This window comes from Entelurus aequoreus, linkage group LG17, assembly GCF_033978785.1.
Source record: "Entelurus aequoreus isolate RoL-2023_Sb linkage group LG17, RoL_Eaeq_v1.1, whole genome shotgun sequence".
Taxonomy (NCBI): domain Eukaryota; kingdom Metazoa; phylum Chordata; class Actinopteri; order Syngnathiformes; family Syngnathidae; genus Entelurus; species Entelurus aequoreus.
In genome coordinates, this window is record NC_084747.1 from 29,796,881 (window position 1) to 29,809,380 (window position 12,500).

A 12,500-nucleotide genomic window follows, 5' to 3' on the forward strand; every position below is an offset into this window, starting at 1 on the left:
CCGCTTATTCCTTTCGGGGTCGCGGGGGCGCTGGAGCCTATCTCAGCTACAATCGGGCGGAAGGCGGGGTACACCCTGGACAAGTCGCCACCTCATCGCAGGGCTAATAATACATACATACTATGCAAATATAAAAAAGCTTGTTGTGAAAAATGAGTTGGAATTTCACAAGAAAAACTTAGAATTTTGGCAGCATTATAATAAAAGTCGTAATTTTTTAATTTAAACGGAAGTCAAAATTTTACAATAAAACTGAACATTTATGCAATATTATGATAAAAGTTGGAATTTTACTCAATAACAGTCGCAATTTTACAAGAAAAGCTTAAAATTTTGGCAATTGTATGAAAAGAGTCGTAATTGTACTCGACAAGTCACAATTTTATAAGTAAACTTAAAAATGTTGGCATTATTATAATAACAATCAGAATTTTACTCAAAAAATGTCACTATTTTACAACAACAACAACAAAATTGGCAATATTGTGATAACAGTCAGAATTTTATATGACAAATGTCACCATTTGGCATTAAAAAGTAATAATTTTACGAGAAAATATTGCAATGTTACAGATACAGAAAGAATATGAGAAATTGTTCCCAATTTTATAAGAAAAAAGTTGACACATTGTGAGAAAAAGACTGCTTTTAGTTCATGTATTTTGGGGGGATTTTTTAATCTTCATTATTTACTTCAAGTTATTACCGTGTGTCTATATATACGTATTTATTTATTCTTTTAATTAATTTTGGCCAGAGGGGGCACATTTCAATTTCTTACACACACTTGTTATTTCATATGTTGACCAGAGGGGGAGCACTTTTAAAACCGACACACAGTAAATGTGAAAAATCGATAGATTTCACCACCAGGGGTGCAAATGAGACATTCTCCATTAGATGCAATGGTTTTCCGTATTGGGACCAAGATTTCGGTCCTAACTTGTTCACACCTCCTCATATGGAAGGTACTTTTCCTTGTCGATGTCTCAAGAAGGGTAGAAATACAACACACACACACACACGCACTGTGAGAGTCAGTCAGAGTTCAGTCGTGGTTGTGACAGGTAAAACAGGCTGAGACGAAGCAGGAACAGAAGCCCAGAGGGTGCTTCCATCGGTGGGCCTGCATTCACTCACACACTCCACACTGATGGTGCTACGCACCTCAGCTCGTCTGCCCACTAACAAAAGTAATGAATACAAGGTTTAATCATGGCAAGGCGGCAAGGGAAGACATCTATTGTGGACACGGAGCAGAGATAAGTTCAACAATGTTTTACAGATTTGAGGAAGAATTTTAATTAGCTTTCAATTAATTGCATATCAGGGCTGTAGAGAAGCTGACAGAGGGATGCTGACTATCTCCGCGTATTCTCTTCTTGTCATGCTTCATCTGTCTTGACACGGCGAGAAGGAATAGGAGCGCCCGAGCTCAACTTTGAAAACAAAACTTTAAAATGAAACTGACTCGTCATTTCTGGTAGCAAATTATTTCCCATGTCAAACCTTCTTCTGGGTCACTTTTTAGATGTTACCTTTATATTGGTAATATACTGTATATATATTTTTCTCGTAGACTTTCTCAAGTATGAGGCCACTTTTCTGTTTTCAAGACAGTGAGAGGAATAAAGAAGAACAAAGGTCAATTGTCCCATCTAGTGGTGATTTACATAACTGGTAGATACATTGCTTTTTTGGTTCTGAGTACTAAAAATAGCAATAAATAATATTAATCTTAATATACACACACACACATATATATATATATATATATATATATATATATATATATATATATATATATATATATATGTATATATATATATATATATATATATATATATATATATATATATATATATATATATATATATATATATATATATATATATATATATATATATATATATATATATATAATTCATCTACATATATATATATATATATATATATATATATATATATATATATATATATATGTAAATGAATTATATATATATATATATATATATATATATATATATATATATATATATATATATATATATATATATATATATATATATATATATATATATATATATAAAAGCAATGTATATACGTAATATGTATATACATTGTGAAACTGAAACAATACAAAAAGAATGCCATTGTCACGTGTTAGCATATTAGCTAATGCTAAAGATGCTAGGGTCATTACATCACGATAGCACGTGCAAATATGCATGAGAACACTCCTACAGACATCACACATGGGACGGTTTAGTAAGTAAGCATTGTTTTATTTATATTGTAAAACTTACAAACGCTGCTTGGTGTGATGAATGAAAAAAAAAAAAGTTTTCCCGGTTTAAGGCATTAAAACAGGAAGTCAATTTTGAGCCCGCAACACCTGCAGTGAATGAACTCTTCCCAAAGATGGTGCCATAGCACAAACAACAATACACCTTTCTCAGTGTTTCTGCGTGTATTTAATGAAAACTATTGAACACAAAACATTTTGGCCGTCAGCGAAGAAAAATCCATGAATTAGCCGCACCGTTTTATAAGCTGCAGGGTACAAAGCGTTTGAAAAAAGTAACGGCTTATAGTCTGGAATCTATGGTTATTTTTGTCCACATTTTATTTGTACATTTTTTGGCCACATTAGTCTATAAGCCGCATTGAAACATGATGTATTTACACAGGCGCTTTTCGCCTTTTTTGAAGACCGGGTTCTGCACCTTTGGCTTTGGGGCTGAGTTTTGTGCATTTCTTCTCCATGACGAGATGAGACTATGAGGCTGACTGAATGATCGTGTGAGTGGCTTTGATATAATGTAAACAATTTCCTGGGTCTAATGTGACTGAGCTAATTTTACTGGCGGCATGTGAAACTTGTGAACCCGAAAAAAAATCCATAAATCAGCCATAGCATTGTATACACAACAGAGTTCAAAGTGTGAAAAAAGTAGCAGCTTATAGACTGGAAATGACGGTGGATGAATGTACATCATGATGGTGGATCCAATCCCAGCTGACTTTAAACGAGAGGTGCAGATCACCCTGGTCTGGTTATTGTTTACATTTTAACCAATACTATATGGATTTAGATGGATCATTTATGATTCGCTGAGAAATATTGTAGTACCAAATCGGTACGTTAAAAAACGTAAAAAATGGAAACCATATATATATATATATCTTATTAGTGTTGTAACGATACCAATATTTTGGTACCGGTACTTTTCGGTACTTTTCTAAATAAAGGGGACCACAAAAAAATTGCATTATTGGCTTTATTTTAACAAAAAATCTTAGGGTACATTAAATATATGTTTCTTATTGCAGTTAAGTCCTTAAATAAAATAGTGAACATACTAGACAACTTGTCTTTTAGTAGTAAGTAAACAAACAAAGGCTCCTAATTAGTCTGCTGACATATGCAGTAACATATTGTGTCATTTATCATTCTACTATTTTGTCAACATTATTAAGGACAAGTGGTAGAAAATGTATTATTAATCTACTTGTTCATTTACTGTTAATATCTGCTTACTTTCTCTTTTAACATGTTCTACCTACACTTCTGTTAAAATGTAATAATCACTTATTCTTCTGTTGTTTGATACTTTACATTAGTTATATTTATACACATATCATATTTATATATATATTCATATTCATATTTATATAAATATATAAATGTGAATATATATATATATATATATATATATATATATATATATATATATATATATATATATATATATATATATATATATATATATATATATATATATATATATATATATATATATGTATATATATATTCACATTTATATATTTATGTACTGTTGGGTTGACCAGCGTTCCTCCAATGGGGAATTCAAATTGCTAGTCTCTCCCAGATTATTTTTATGGCAATAAACTGATGTTATAGTCAATCTACAGGCAGTAGTTGATATTTTGTAGTTTATTCTCAAAGCTTAGAGGACAAACCTGAGACCAACCCAGCACACAAGCGTTCCCCAGCCCGGTCCAGATCGGTCTACCAAAACCCCGGAACTCCTGTCTACTTCCTCCTTCTCCTGTCTCCCCCACCTGCTGTTTCCCCAGTCTAGCTGTGCTCCTTATCTTAGGAATGTAATGGCAGTCTCAACAAAGACAGCGCTCTGCCTCTCTACTCAAGGACACTCGAATGCAAGCACTTTGTACCACACGAGACATTAGCTGATGAAAATATGACTATAGGAGTTTAGAAAGAAGTAACACTTAAATATGGATATGATTCTGATCTGCTTCAATCAATCCCCCTTTAAGATCTTCTAATAAGATCTTTAATACTTGTACAAAACTTATAAAGCACGCCTCACATTAAAGTAGGTGCTGTTTTTTTTCTCTTTGAGCAAGCGAGCAATAAAACAACAACATATTTACATGGGCGATAGATGGAGGGAGTCCACGTCAATGTCGTCATGGTCAGGGAAGGAAACCAACAATTCTCGAAAGTCTTAAAGTTACCACTTTGCTAGACCCCCTTTAGTGACACTTAGAACAAGGGGCGATAAAGCAACCACATGAGGCTATGATGGCCAAAAAAGCTCCAATGGAGACCAAGACAGACTTAATTAGGTCAGTCCACCTGCCAAATGTGCTTTGAAGCCAATCTTTGAAGGGGTCTCTGACCCCTGAAACTTCAGTAGTTCCCTAGACAGGGCCTGGAGGCCCTTTAAGGCCCTCTGAACTGAGCCATCGGGTCAGTGTTGTTATGAATGAAGGTACAGCATTGGTCACCAAACATTGCACACATACCTTCTTCCTTGGCTAGGATGCGGTCAAGGACCAGAACATCAAAAACTAATTGGCTAAAATCTGTGCACAGACCAAATTTAATTGGATTGACATGTTGCAATTAGTGTTAATGATCATTCGAAGGTCCGTGAATAAAACTGTTTTACCGCCCTTTGAGTTTTTCACCCTATGAGCTGCATACAGGTCAGCCATTCACAGGACCAGCAGCTCCCCATGTTAGGAGGACTCAGCGTAAAACCAAAATGGTATTTTACACAAAAAAATTGCAGAATTTGTGTGCCAGTTCTTCTGTACAGATTCCCTTCCGCCCGCTGAGCGGGTCAAGATCAAGGTCACCAAACGCAAGTGGACGGAGCTCAGGTGGACTGGTCCCTTCAAGGTCGTGGAACGACGTTCCACGCCCTTCGACTGGCTGGTGGAGGGGACACCTGGTACCACCTTGGGACTCAGGATGGTACCCCAAACCTGTGTTCTAGTCCGAAAGCCTTTTCGACCAAGGCTAAGTCAGTATTTTTTTTAATGGTTGCCGTTGTCTGACCTAATCTTTTTGGGGAAACCATGTCGGGGTACTCGGTCATTAACAAGTCATTTCATTACTGATATTGCATCCTCTTTTGAGGTTGGTGTTGCTTCCGGCCAACCACTGTGATGGTCAACACAAGTCAGTACGTACCTTTTCCCTTGTACCGTATTGATCATATCAGTGAAATCAAAGACTATACATGATTCACACTCACCTCCTCCATATTCTAAATTTGATCTACTAAACTACTATCGATGTGTAAAATCGTTATTTTCAAATTAAAATTAGTTATAACTTCTTACCCACGGGAAAAACGTTAAAACTATGGAATGTGTCAGAGTCTGATTATTGTCGATTTTGTTCCAAGGAGTCTGTATCCACCCTTACTCACCCCCTTCTGTTTCTGAAAAAAGTACTGTGTTAGTCATACTATCACTTTCAGAAACATCTAAGAAAAAGGTCAGCTAATAGTCAAGTAGCGGAGGACAGGTCATGTTTGAGGTCAATGATTGTCTCTTTAGCCTCTATGGTCCACTGGGGGGTGGTGTTAGGGTAGGGGACCCCTTAGCAAAATCACAAATAACTCAAACTCAACTAAACCCTAACTTTTATGTAATTTATTCAATATGGTGAAAGTAACAAAATATGCTTATATTTATATTGTCACCAATACTAGAAAAATAGTACCCTTATGGCGAATGCTTTAGCAATAGTATTTTGAAATTTTACCACACCTGGTGGCCCCAATAATTCATTAAGTCAAGCTCATGTTGTAGAAAGTTGAATGATGCAGACACGTTTGTTACTGAATACTTTCTATCAGACTTCTGTCTTGACGACTATGTGTATGTAATGAGCAACTATAATTATTTGATATGCTTAAATGTGTAATGTGTCGTTTTAGCTCAGCTGTTGTGTAGCTGATAGCTCCTTGTAGCCTACAGGTGTCTAAAGTGCAGCCCATAGTTATGTGTTTAACATAACCATGGGCTAAACCTAAACAATTGAAAATGTGGTATTTGGGTGTCGGTGTAATGTTTGGCAGCTACGCCGTGTCTTATCATTGGACCTAAGTTATTTGGTTTTGTTGGCGAGACAGAGAGCAAGGGAACAATGTGGGACATCAATTGTGTCCATCTTATACCATTTTAGCTGTTGCAAAGATAGGTCAACATGAGCAGCCACACCTTGAGTTCCAACATATATAAATAATCTTAACATCTGGCGAGTCGGGTGGCAGAACACACGGAAGCATCTCAGCCAGCCAGGGTTTTCACTGTTAGAGCAGTTGGATGTCAGCCATTCCTGTTGTTTCAGGCTGTGGTATGAGCTCATGGAGGACCCTTGGTAGTGGTGTCGCAGCTGGGTGGTTGAGCCGTCAGGTAACACCAGGAATGTTCCTTCTGTGCGATTTGAATGTCAGGGTACAGTCTGTAAAGGAGGTCCAGCAATCTGAACCGGAAGTGGTTTGGTGACAGGTAACCTTCTTGTGACCCCAGCGAAGCCTTCGACCTTTAAAGAGGAAGCACACAGTTTTTTGGTATCTCTGCATTCAGAATCGAATGGGTGGCTGATAACATTGTTCGTTGACACTCATGTCCAGCAGGGCTCCTGTCGGTACTTCCTGCTGCGGCTCCTGATGTGGGCGTCCTCTTTCCCGCCTTCGTGTTCGTTTGTTGGCACGACGGAACCTTTCCTGTTCGGAAATGTTCGGACAGTCACGACTCCAGTGACCAGGCTGGTCACAGCCGAAACAGTGTCTACCCCAGACCGGCTTTGAAGCATCGTGTTGTCCACCACCCTAGTCCAACCGCACGTCTGTTGAGGATTCTTTCCTCCACCTGTTGGAACTCAAAAGCAAGGTCACCCACTGCTGAATATACCCTAGCTGATCTTTGACCTTTTGGTTCTTTTAACCTTTTATCTTCAGCGATCTGTAATTTAAGTAGTCGTTTCCTTGTTGCTCTGTCATAAGCCCTATTTTGCATGGGATGAATAAAATGTCCTACCATATGTTGTTTTTGGCACCGTGTATATCAGGGTTAACTTTGTCCAAAGTGTTTGGCCAAAGGTTCCCTCCCAGAGGGAGAACAATGGCTTGCATGTATGCATCGGCAAGAGACTTATATTAAAGTAGGCCCCTATAATTGTCATGTGTCAAAAATGTCTGGTGTGCACCGCCCTCTGCTGGAGGAAAATGGTCAGACTTGCAAAGTAAGGGGTTAATACTTTCTCTTTTAACGTTGATGTTCCAGGTAATTTAATGTTCAGTGAATGTACAGGATATGCCGATGTCGCTGTGGCTTGTACAGCCCTTTGAGACACTTGTGATTTAGGGCTATATAAATAAACATTGATTGATGATTGATGGTTGATTATGTGACCAAAATGAGCTTATTTCATTTATTCATTCATTTTCTATCGCACTCATAGTTTTATTCCATTCTATTCTAATTATTCCTATTGATTTCTTCCCATTTCACTCAAACAACTAAACAAAAAAATAAACAAACTTGCAGCTAACCACAATCAACAGCATACCGTTTACCAATACCTTCATTTGTCACTTTCTCATCTTTCCTTCACTTTCGTTTTCCTTTACAAACAACCTCCTGTACCCTAACTCTTCCTTAGACTTCACACAATGTTTCTATTTTCTGTTCTCCTAGAAACCATTCACGTAACGTAAGGTTATAAACATCCTTTTCCCCCATTGTTTTTTTTTTCCCCTATTGTTAATGTCATTTGTCAAAAATGTCTGCCATAGGAAAATGGACAGACGTGTAAAAGGGGTTAATTTTCGGAGGCAAGATTAATCTTAGAGGGGCGTGTTAATACCTCCTTCTCTTGTCACTGGAGTAGGGGGCGGTGGCCTAGTCAAAGTCTGGGCGGGTCGTTTGACACACACACACACACACTCAGCAGCACACACACACACACACACACGAGCACGCGTAAGCACTCACGCACACGCACACACACACACACACGAGCACTCTCTCTGCGTTTCACCTACCATAAAACTTTAAGTTACTTTTTTATTTTATTTTATTTTTGATTTCCTTATTTTACCAGACGTTTGAGTTCACAACTTTTCGAGTATTGTAAACTCCCTCTTAACCCTTTCAAGGAACGTTCTCTTTTTTTTCTTTCTTTTTAAACTCTACCTGCTAATTCCATTGTCGACAACCGTCCATTCAAGCGTTAAACAGTAATGATTCATCACATTCTTCCCCCGCTGCCATCACATTTCTGTTTGTCACACTCCAAGGCCAATGTGTCTATATTTTCTTAATTTTAGTGTCCTATTATTGTCACTGGGATCTTGCAACCCGGGAGTCTTTATTGTACCTTTTAAAATGGCCTCCAGCCTTTTCCTTACGTTTCAGTGCCCTATTATCGTCACTGGGATCTTGCAACCCGAACTCATTAAGGGACGACCAAATTCCCAGGGTAAGCTACACCCAACTATTAGTTCACTCGTCAATGAAACTGCCCGTCACGGTAATCGAGACACAATGGCCTGAGTTGACCACTTATTTACAATTTTAATGCAATGGCAGGCTCGGCAAAAATGCAATCAATCTATCAAAATCACCTCTCTGTGCCTGGGATTACAAAACAGTGTTTGACTTACAGACTTCAGGACAGACTCCTAACGCAGATTTTATCTAAAAAGAAAGGTTCTGCTTACCTTGAATTGGCCAATTGAGTCTGTCCAGAAGATTGCAAGAAGTCATCAATCAACAGCGTGCCATCTCGGATGAAGCCCCCAAATTGTTGGGTTGACCAGCGTTCCTCCAATGCGGAATTCAAATTGCTTGTCTCTCCCAGATTCTTTTTATGGCAATAAGCTGATGTTTATATTCAATCTCCAGGCAGTAGTTGGTATTTTGTAGTTTATTCTCAAAGCTTAGAGGACAAACCTGAGACCAACCCAGTACACAAGCGTTCCCCAGCCCGGTCCAGATCGGTCTACCAAAACCCCGGAACTCCTGTCTACTTCCTCCTTCTCCTGTCCCCCCCACCTGCTGTTTCCCCAGTCTAGCTTTGCTCCTTATCTTAGGAATGTAATGGCAGTCTCAACAAAGACAGCGCTCTGCCTCTCTACTCAAGGACACTTGAATGCAAGCACTTTGTACCACACGAGACATTAGCTGATGAAAATATGACTATAGGAGTTTAGAAAGAAGTAACACTTAAATATGGATATGATTCTGATCTGCTTCCATCAGTACATATATACATTTATATATATACATACATATATACATACATTTATACACACACACACACACATATATATATATATATATATATATATATATATATATATATATATATATATATATATATATATATATATATTTGAGAATGTGTGTAGAAATTAAATGCTAATCTGGTTTTATAACTTGCTCGAATCAAGTGATGACAATGCTGTCACTTTATTGATTATGACACTTTTGACTCGACAATAAAATAAAATAAAATCCCTGTGTAAAGTAAATCGTCCATTGCTCGTAAAATTCATTCCTGCAGAGAGTGTTGTTTTTGTGAGTTAACGGTGCTGAAGTGTTGCCTCACTGTCAATATTAGCCGCACTGATGACACCATCTGGTTATATATTAGTCTAATTCTTCTTTGGTTGCATTTTAATTTTGCATTTCAGAGCATAAACACGCCACGCGCCAGTCATCCAGATGTTAGCCTCCCAGGCTCTTACGCAACCATTTAGTTCTAGGTTAGAGTGCAGGGACATTTGAAAGGTATAAAAGGTTGTATTTAAGAAGAATATGATCGAGGGGTTGATAGTTATGTGACATGCATTAAAAACAACACAGTTAAATTATTTTCACACGCATTGTGCATAACAAGTGGACATGATGAAGGTCATGAGAAATGTTCCAGAAGAACCACCTGTGTGGGCCAGACCGCCATTGGCTTACCTTCATCACCGGGGTTCAGTGCAAACCAATAGTGTGTGTTTCTGCGTCCCAACCAGGAGGTGTTGCCTGCGGGAGAAAGTTTAAAAGAGGCTGAGTGTCGTGTGGCCTCTTTAGAGAAGCATCAATCAACATGGTCCCCATTGTGCTGGCCTCAGTGCTCATTGCTGCTGGTAAGAACACCTGGCCTTCTTCACTCCTCTTTGGATGTTTGTTTGTCCCAGTGTGTGTGTGTGTGTGTGTGTGTGTGTGTGTGTGTGTGTGTGTGTGTGTGTGTGTGTGTGTGTGTGTGTGTGTGTGTGTGTGTGTGTGTGTGTGTGTGTGTGTGTGTGTGTGTGTGTGTGTGTGTGTGGGTGTGTGTGCGTGAGTGTGATCCATCCAATTTTCATAGTTAGAAAGCCTCACAATACTTAGAATAGTCATAATATAGTGCAAAAAAAAAAAAAAATCAGGGAGAAAATGTTTTAATTATACAAAAATCGAACAACAATAACATTCAATTAATTAAAAAATAATAATAATGTAGTTTTTGTGAACAAAAAAAAACAGTTATTAGAGCAAGAAAAAAATTTGATTTAAATTGTGTTATGTGAAAAAAAATCTCATTATAGATTGGGCAAATAAGAAAGAAGTTGTATTATGTGGGGTGAACATGTAATACAGTGTGGGGAGAAAAGTAAAAAAAAGTTGTATAATGTAGGAGAAAAAATATTTGAGAGTGAGAAAAAAAGAATAAAGTTATATTATGTGGAGAAAAATGTATTCTAGCGTGAGAAAAAAGAATAAAGTTCGATAATGTGGGAAAAAAGTTATTATAGTGTGAGAAAAGTTAGAAAGAAAAATAAAAAGTTATAGCATGTGAGGAAAAGTTATTCTAGTGTGGGAAAAAAAAGAATACAGTCATATTATATGGGGGAAAATGTTATTATAGTGTGAGAATAAAATAATAAAGTTGGATAATGTGAAAAAACTATGCGTGTGGAAAAAATAATGAAGTTGTAATACGTGGGAAAACATTTTTATATATAAAATAATGAATTTGTACACTGTGAATATAAAAGTTATAGTATGGGAAAAAAGAATAAAGTTGTATTATGTTAAAAACATAATGTGAGAAAAAAGTGATGGTGTATTTTGTGAGGGGGAAAAAGTTATTACAGTGTGAAATAAAAGAATGATGTTGGATCATGTGGAAAAAAATGTAGTGTGAGAAAAAAATTAATTGTACAATGTGAAAAAATATAAAGTGTATACAAATAGGTGAATTACCTGTTATGTGAAAAAAGTTATTATAGGATTAAAAAAATAATGACATATTACAAAAAAGCAATAATTGATAATGAAGTCATATACAGGTACTTTTTATTTTTTTATCACAATAGAGTCACTTTAGATTATAAACACATATCTGCATTAAGATTAGAACCGCTGAAGATGTCAAATTACTGTAAATTTCACAAACCTGTTTTAGCACATTTACTCTCATAACCTACATATATACACACATATATATACACACACACACACACACACACACACACACATACATATATATATATATATATATATATATATATATATATATATATATATATATATATATATATATATATATATATATATATATATATATATATATATGTGCATAGTAAATGTTTGAAAGGTTGTATAGTGAACATGTATGTTGCATATATATATATATATATATATATATATATATATATATATATATATATATATATATATATATATACTGATTGTGGCGGTCCGCTCCCTGTATGATCAGTGCCAGAGTTTGGTCCGCATTGCCGGCAGTAAGTCGGACACGTTTCCAGTGAGGGTTGGACTCCGCCAAGGCTGCCCTTTGTCACCGATTCTGTTCATAACTTTTATGGACAGAATTTCTAGGTGCAGTCAAGGTGTTGAGGGGATCTGGTTTGGTGGCTGCAGAATTAGGTCTCTGCTTTTTGCAGATGATGTGGTCCTGATGGCTTCATCTGGCCAGGATCTTCAGCTCTCGCTGGATCGGTTCGCAGCTGAGTGTGAAGCGACTGGGATGAGAATCAGCACCTCCAAGTCCGAGTCCATGGTTCTCGCCCGGAAAAGGGTGGAGTGCCATCTCCGGGTTGCGGAGGAGACCCTGCCCCAAGTGGAGGAGTTCAAGTACCTTGGAGTCTTGTTCACGAGTGAGGGAAGAGTGGATCGTGAGATCGACAGGCGGATCGGTGCGGCGTCTT

The 12,500-nt window shown here is 37.2% G+C and overlaps 2 protein-coding genes across 2 annotated transcripts in view; one reads left to right on the forward strand and one right to left on the reverse strand.

Annotated features, from left to right (window-relative positions):
- The window catches only part of bco2l (beta-carotene 15, 15-dioxygenase 2, like), a 182,217-nt gene that overhangs the window by 66,837 nt on the left and 102,880 nt on the right, over window positions 1-12,500 (reverse strand). Inside the window, exon 4 of the mRNA XM_062025453.1 lies at window positions 10,267-10,332. The gene's annotated coding sequence lies outside the window, so the exon portion shown is untranslated. The remainder of the gene's footprint in view (window positions 1-10,266; window positions 10,333-12,500) is intronic.
- The window catches only part of ela3l (elastase 3 like), a 15,127-nt gene continuing 12,942 nt past the window's right edge, over window positions 10,316-12,500 (forward strand). The window contains exon 1 of the mRNA XM_062025455.1: window positions 10,316-10,436. Coding sequence (XP_061881439.1) covers window positions 10,397-10,436 — 40 coding nt within the window. The 5' untranslated portion in view covers window positions 10,316-10,396. The remainder of the gene's footprint in view (window positions 10,437-12,500) is intronic.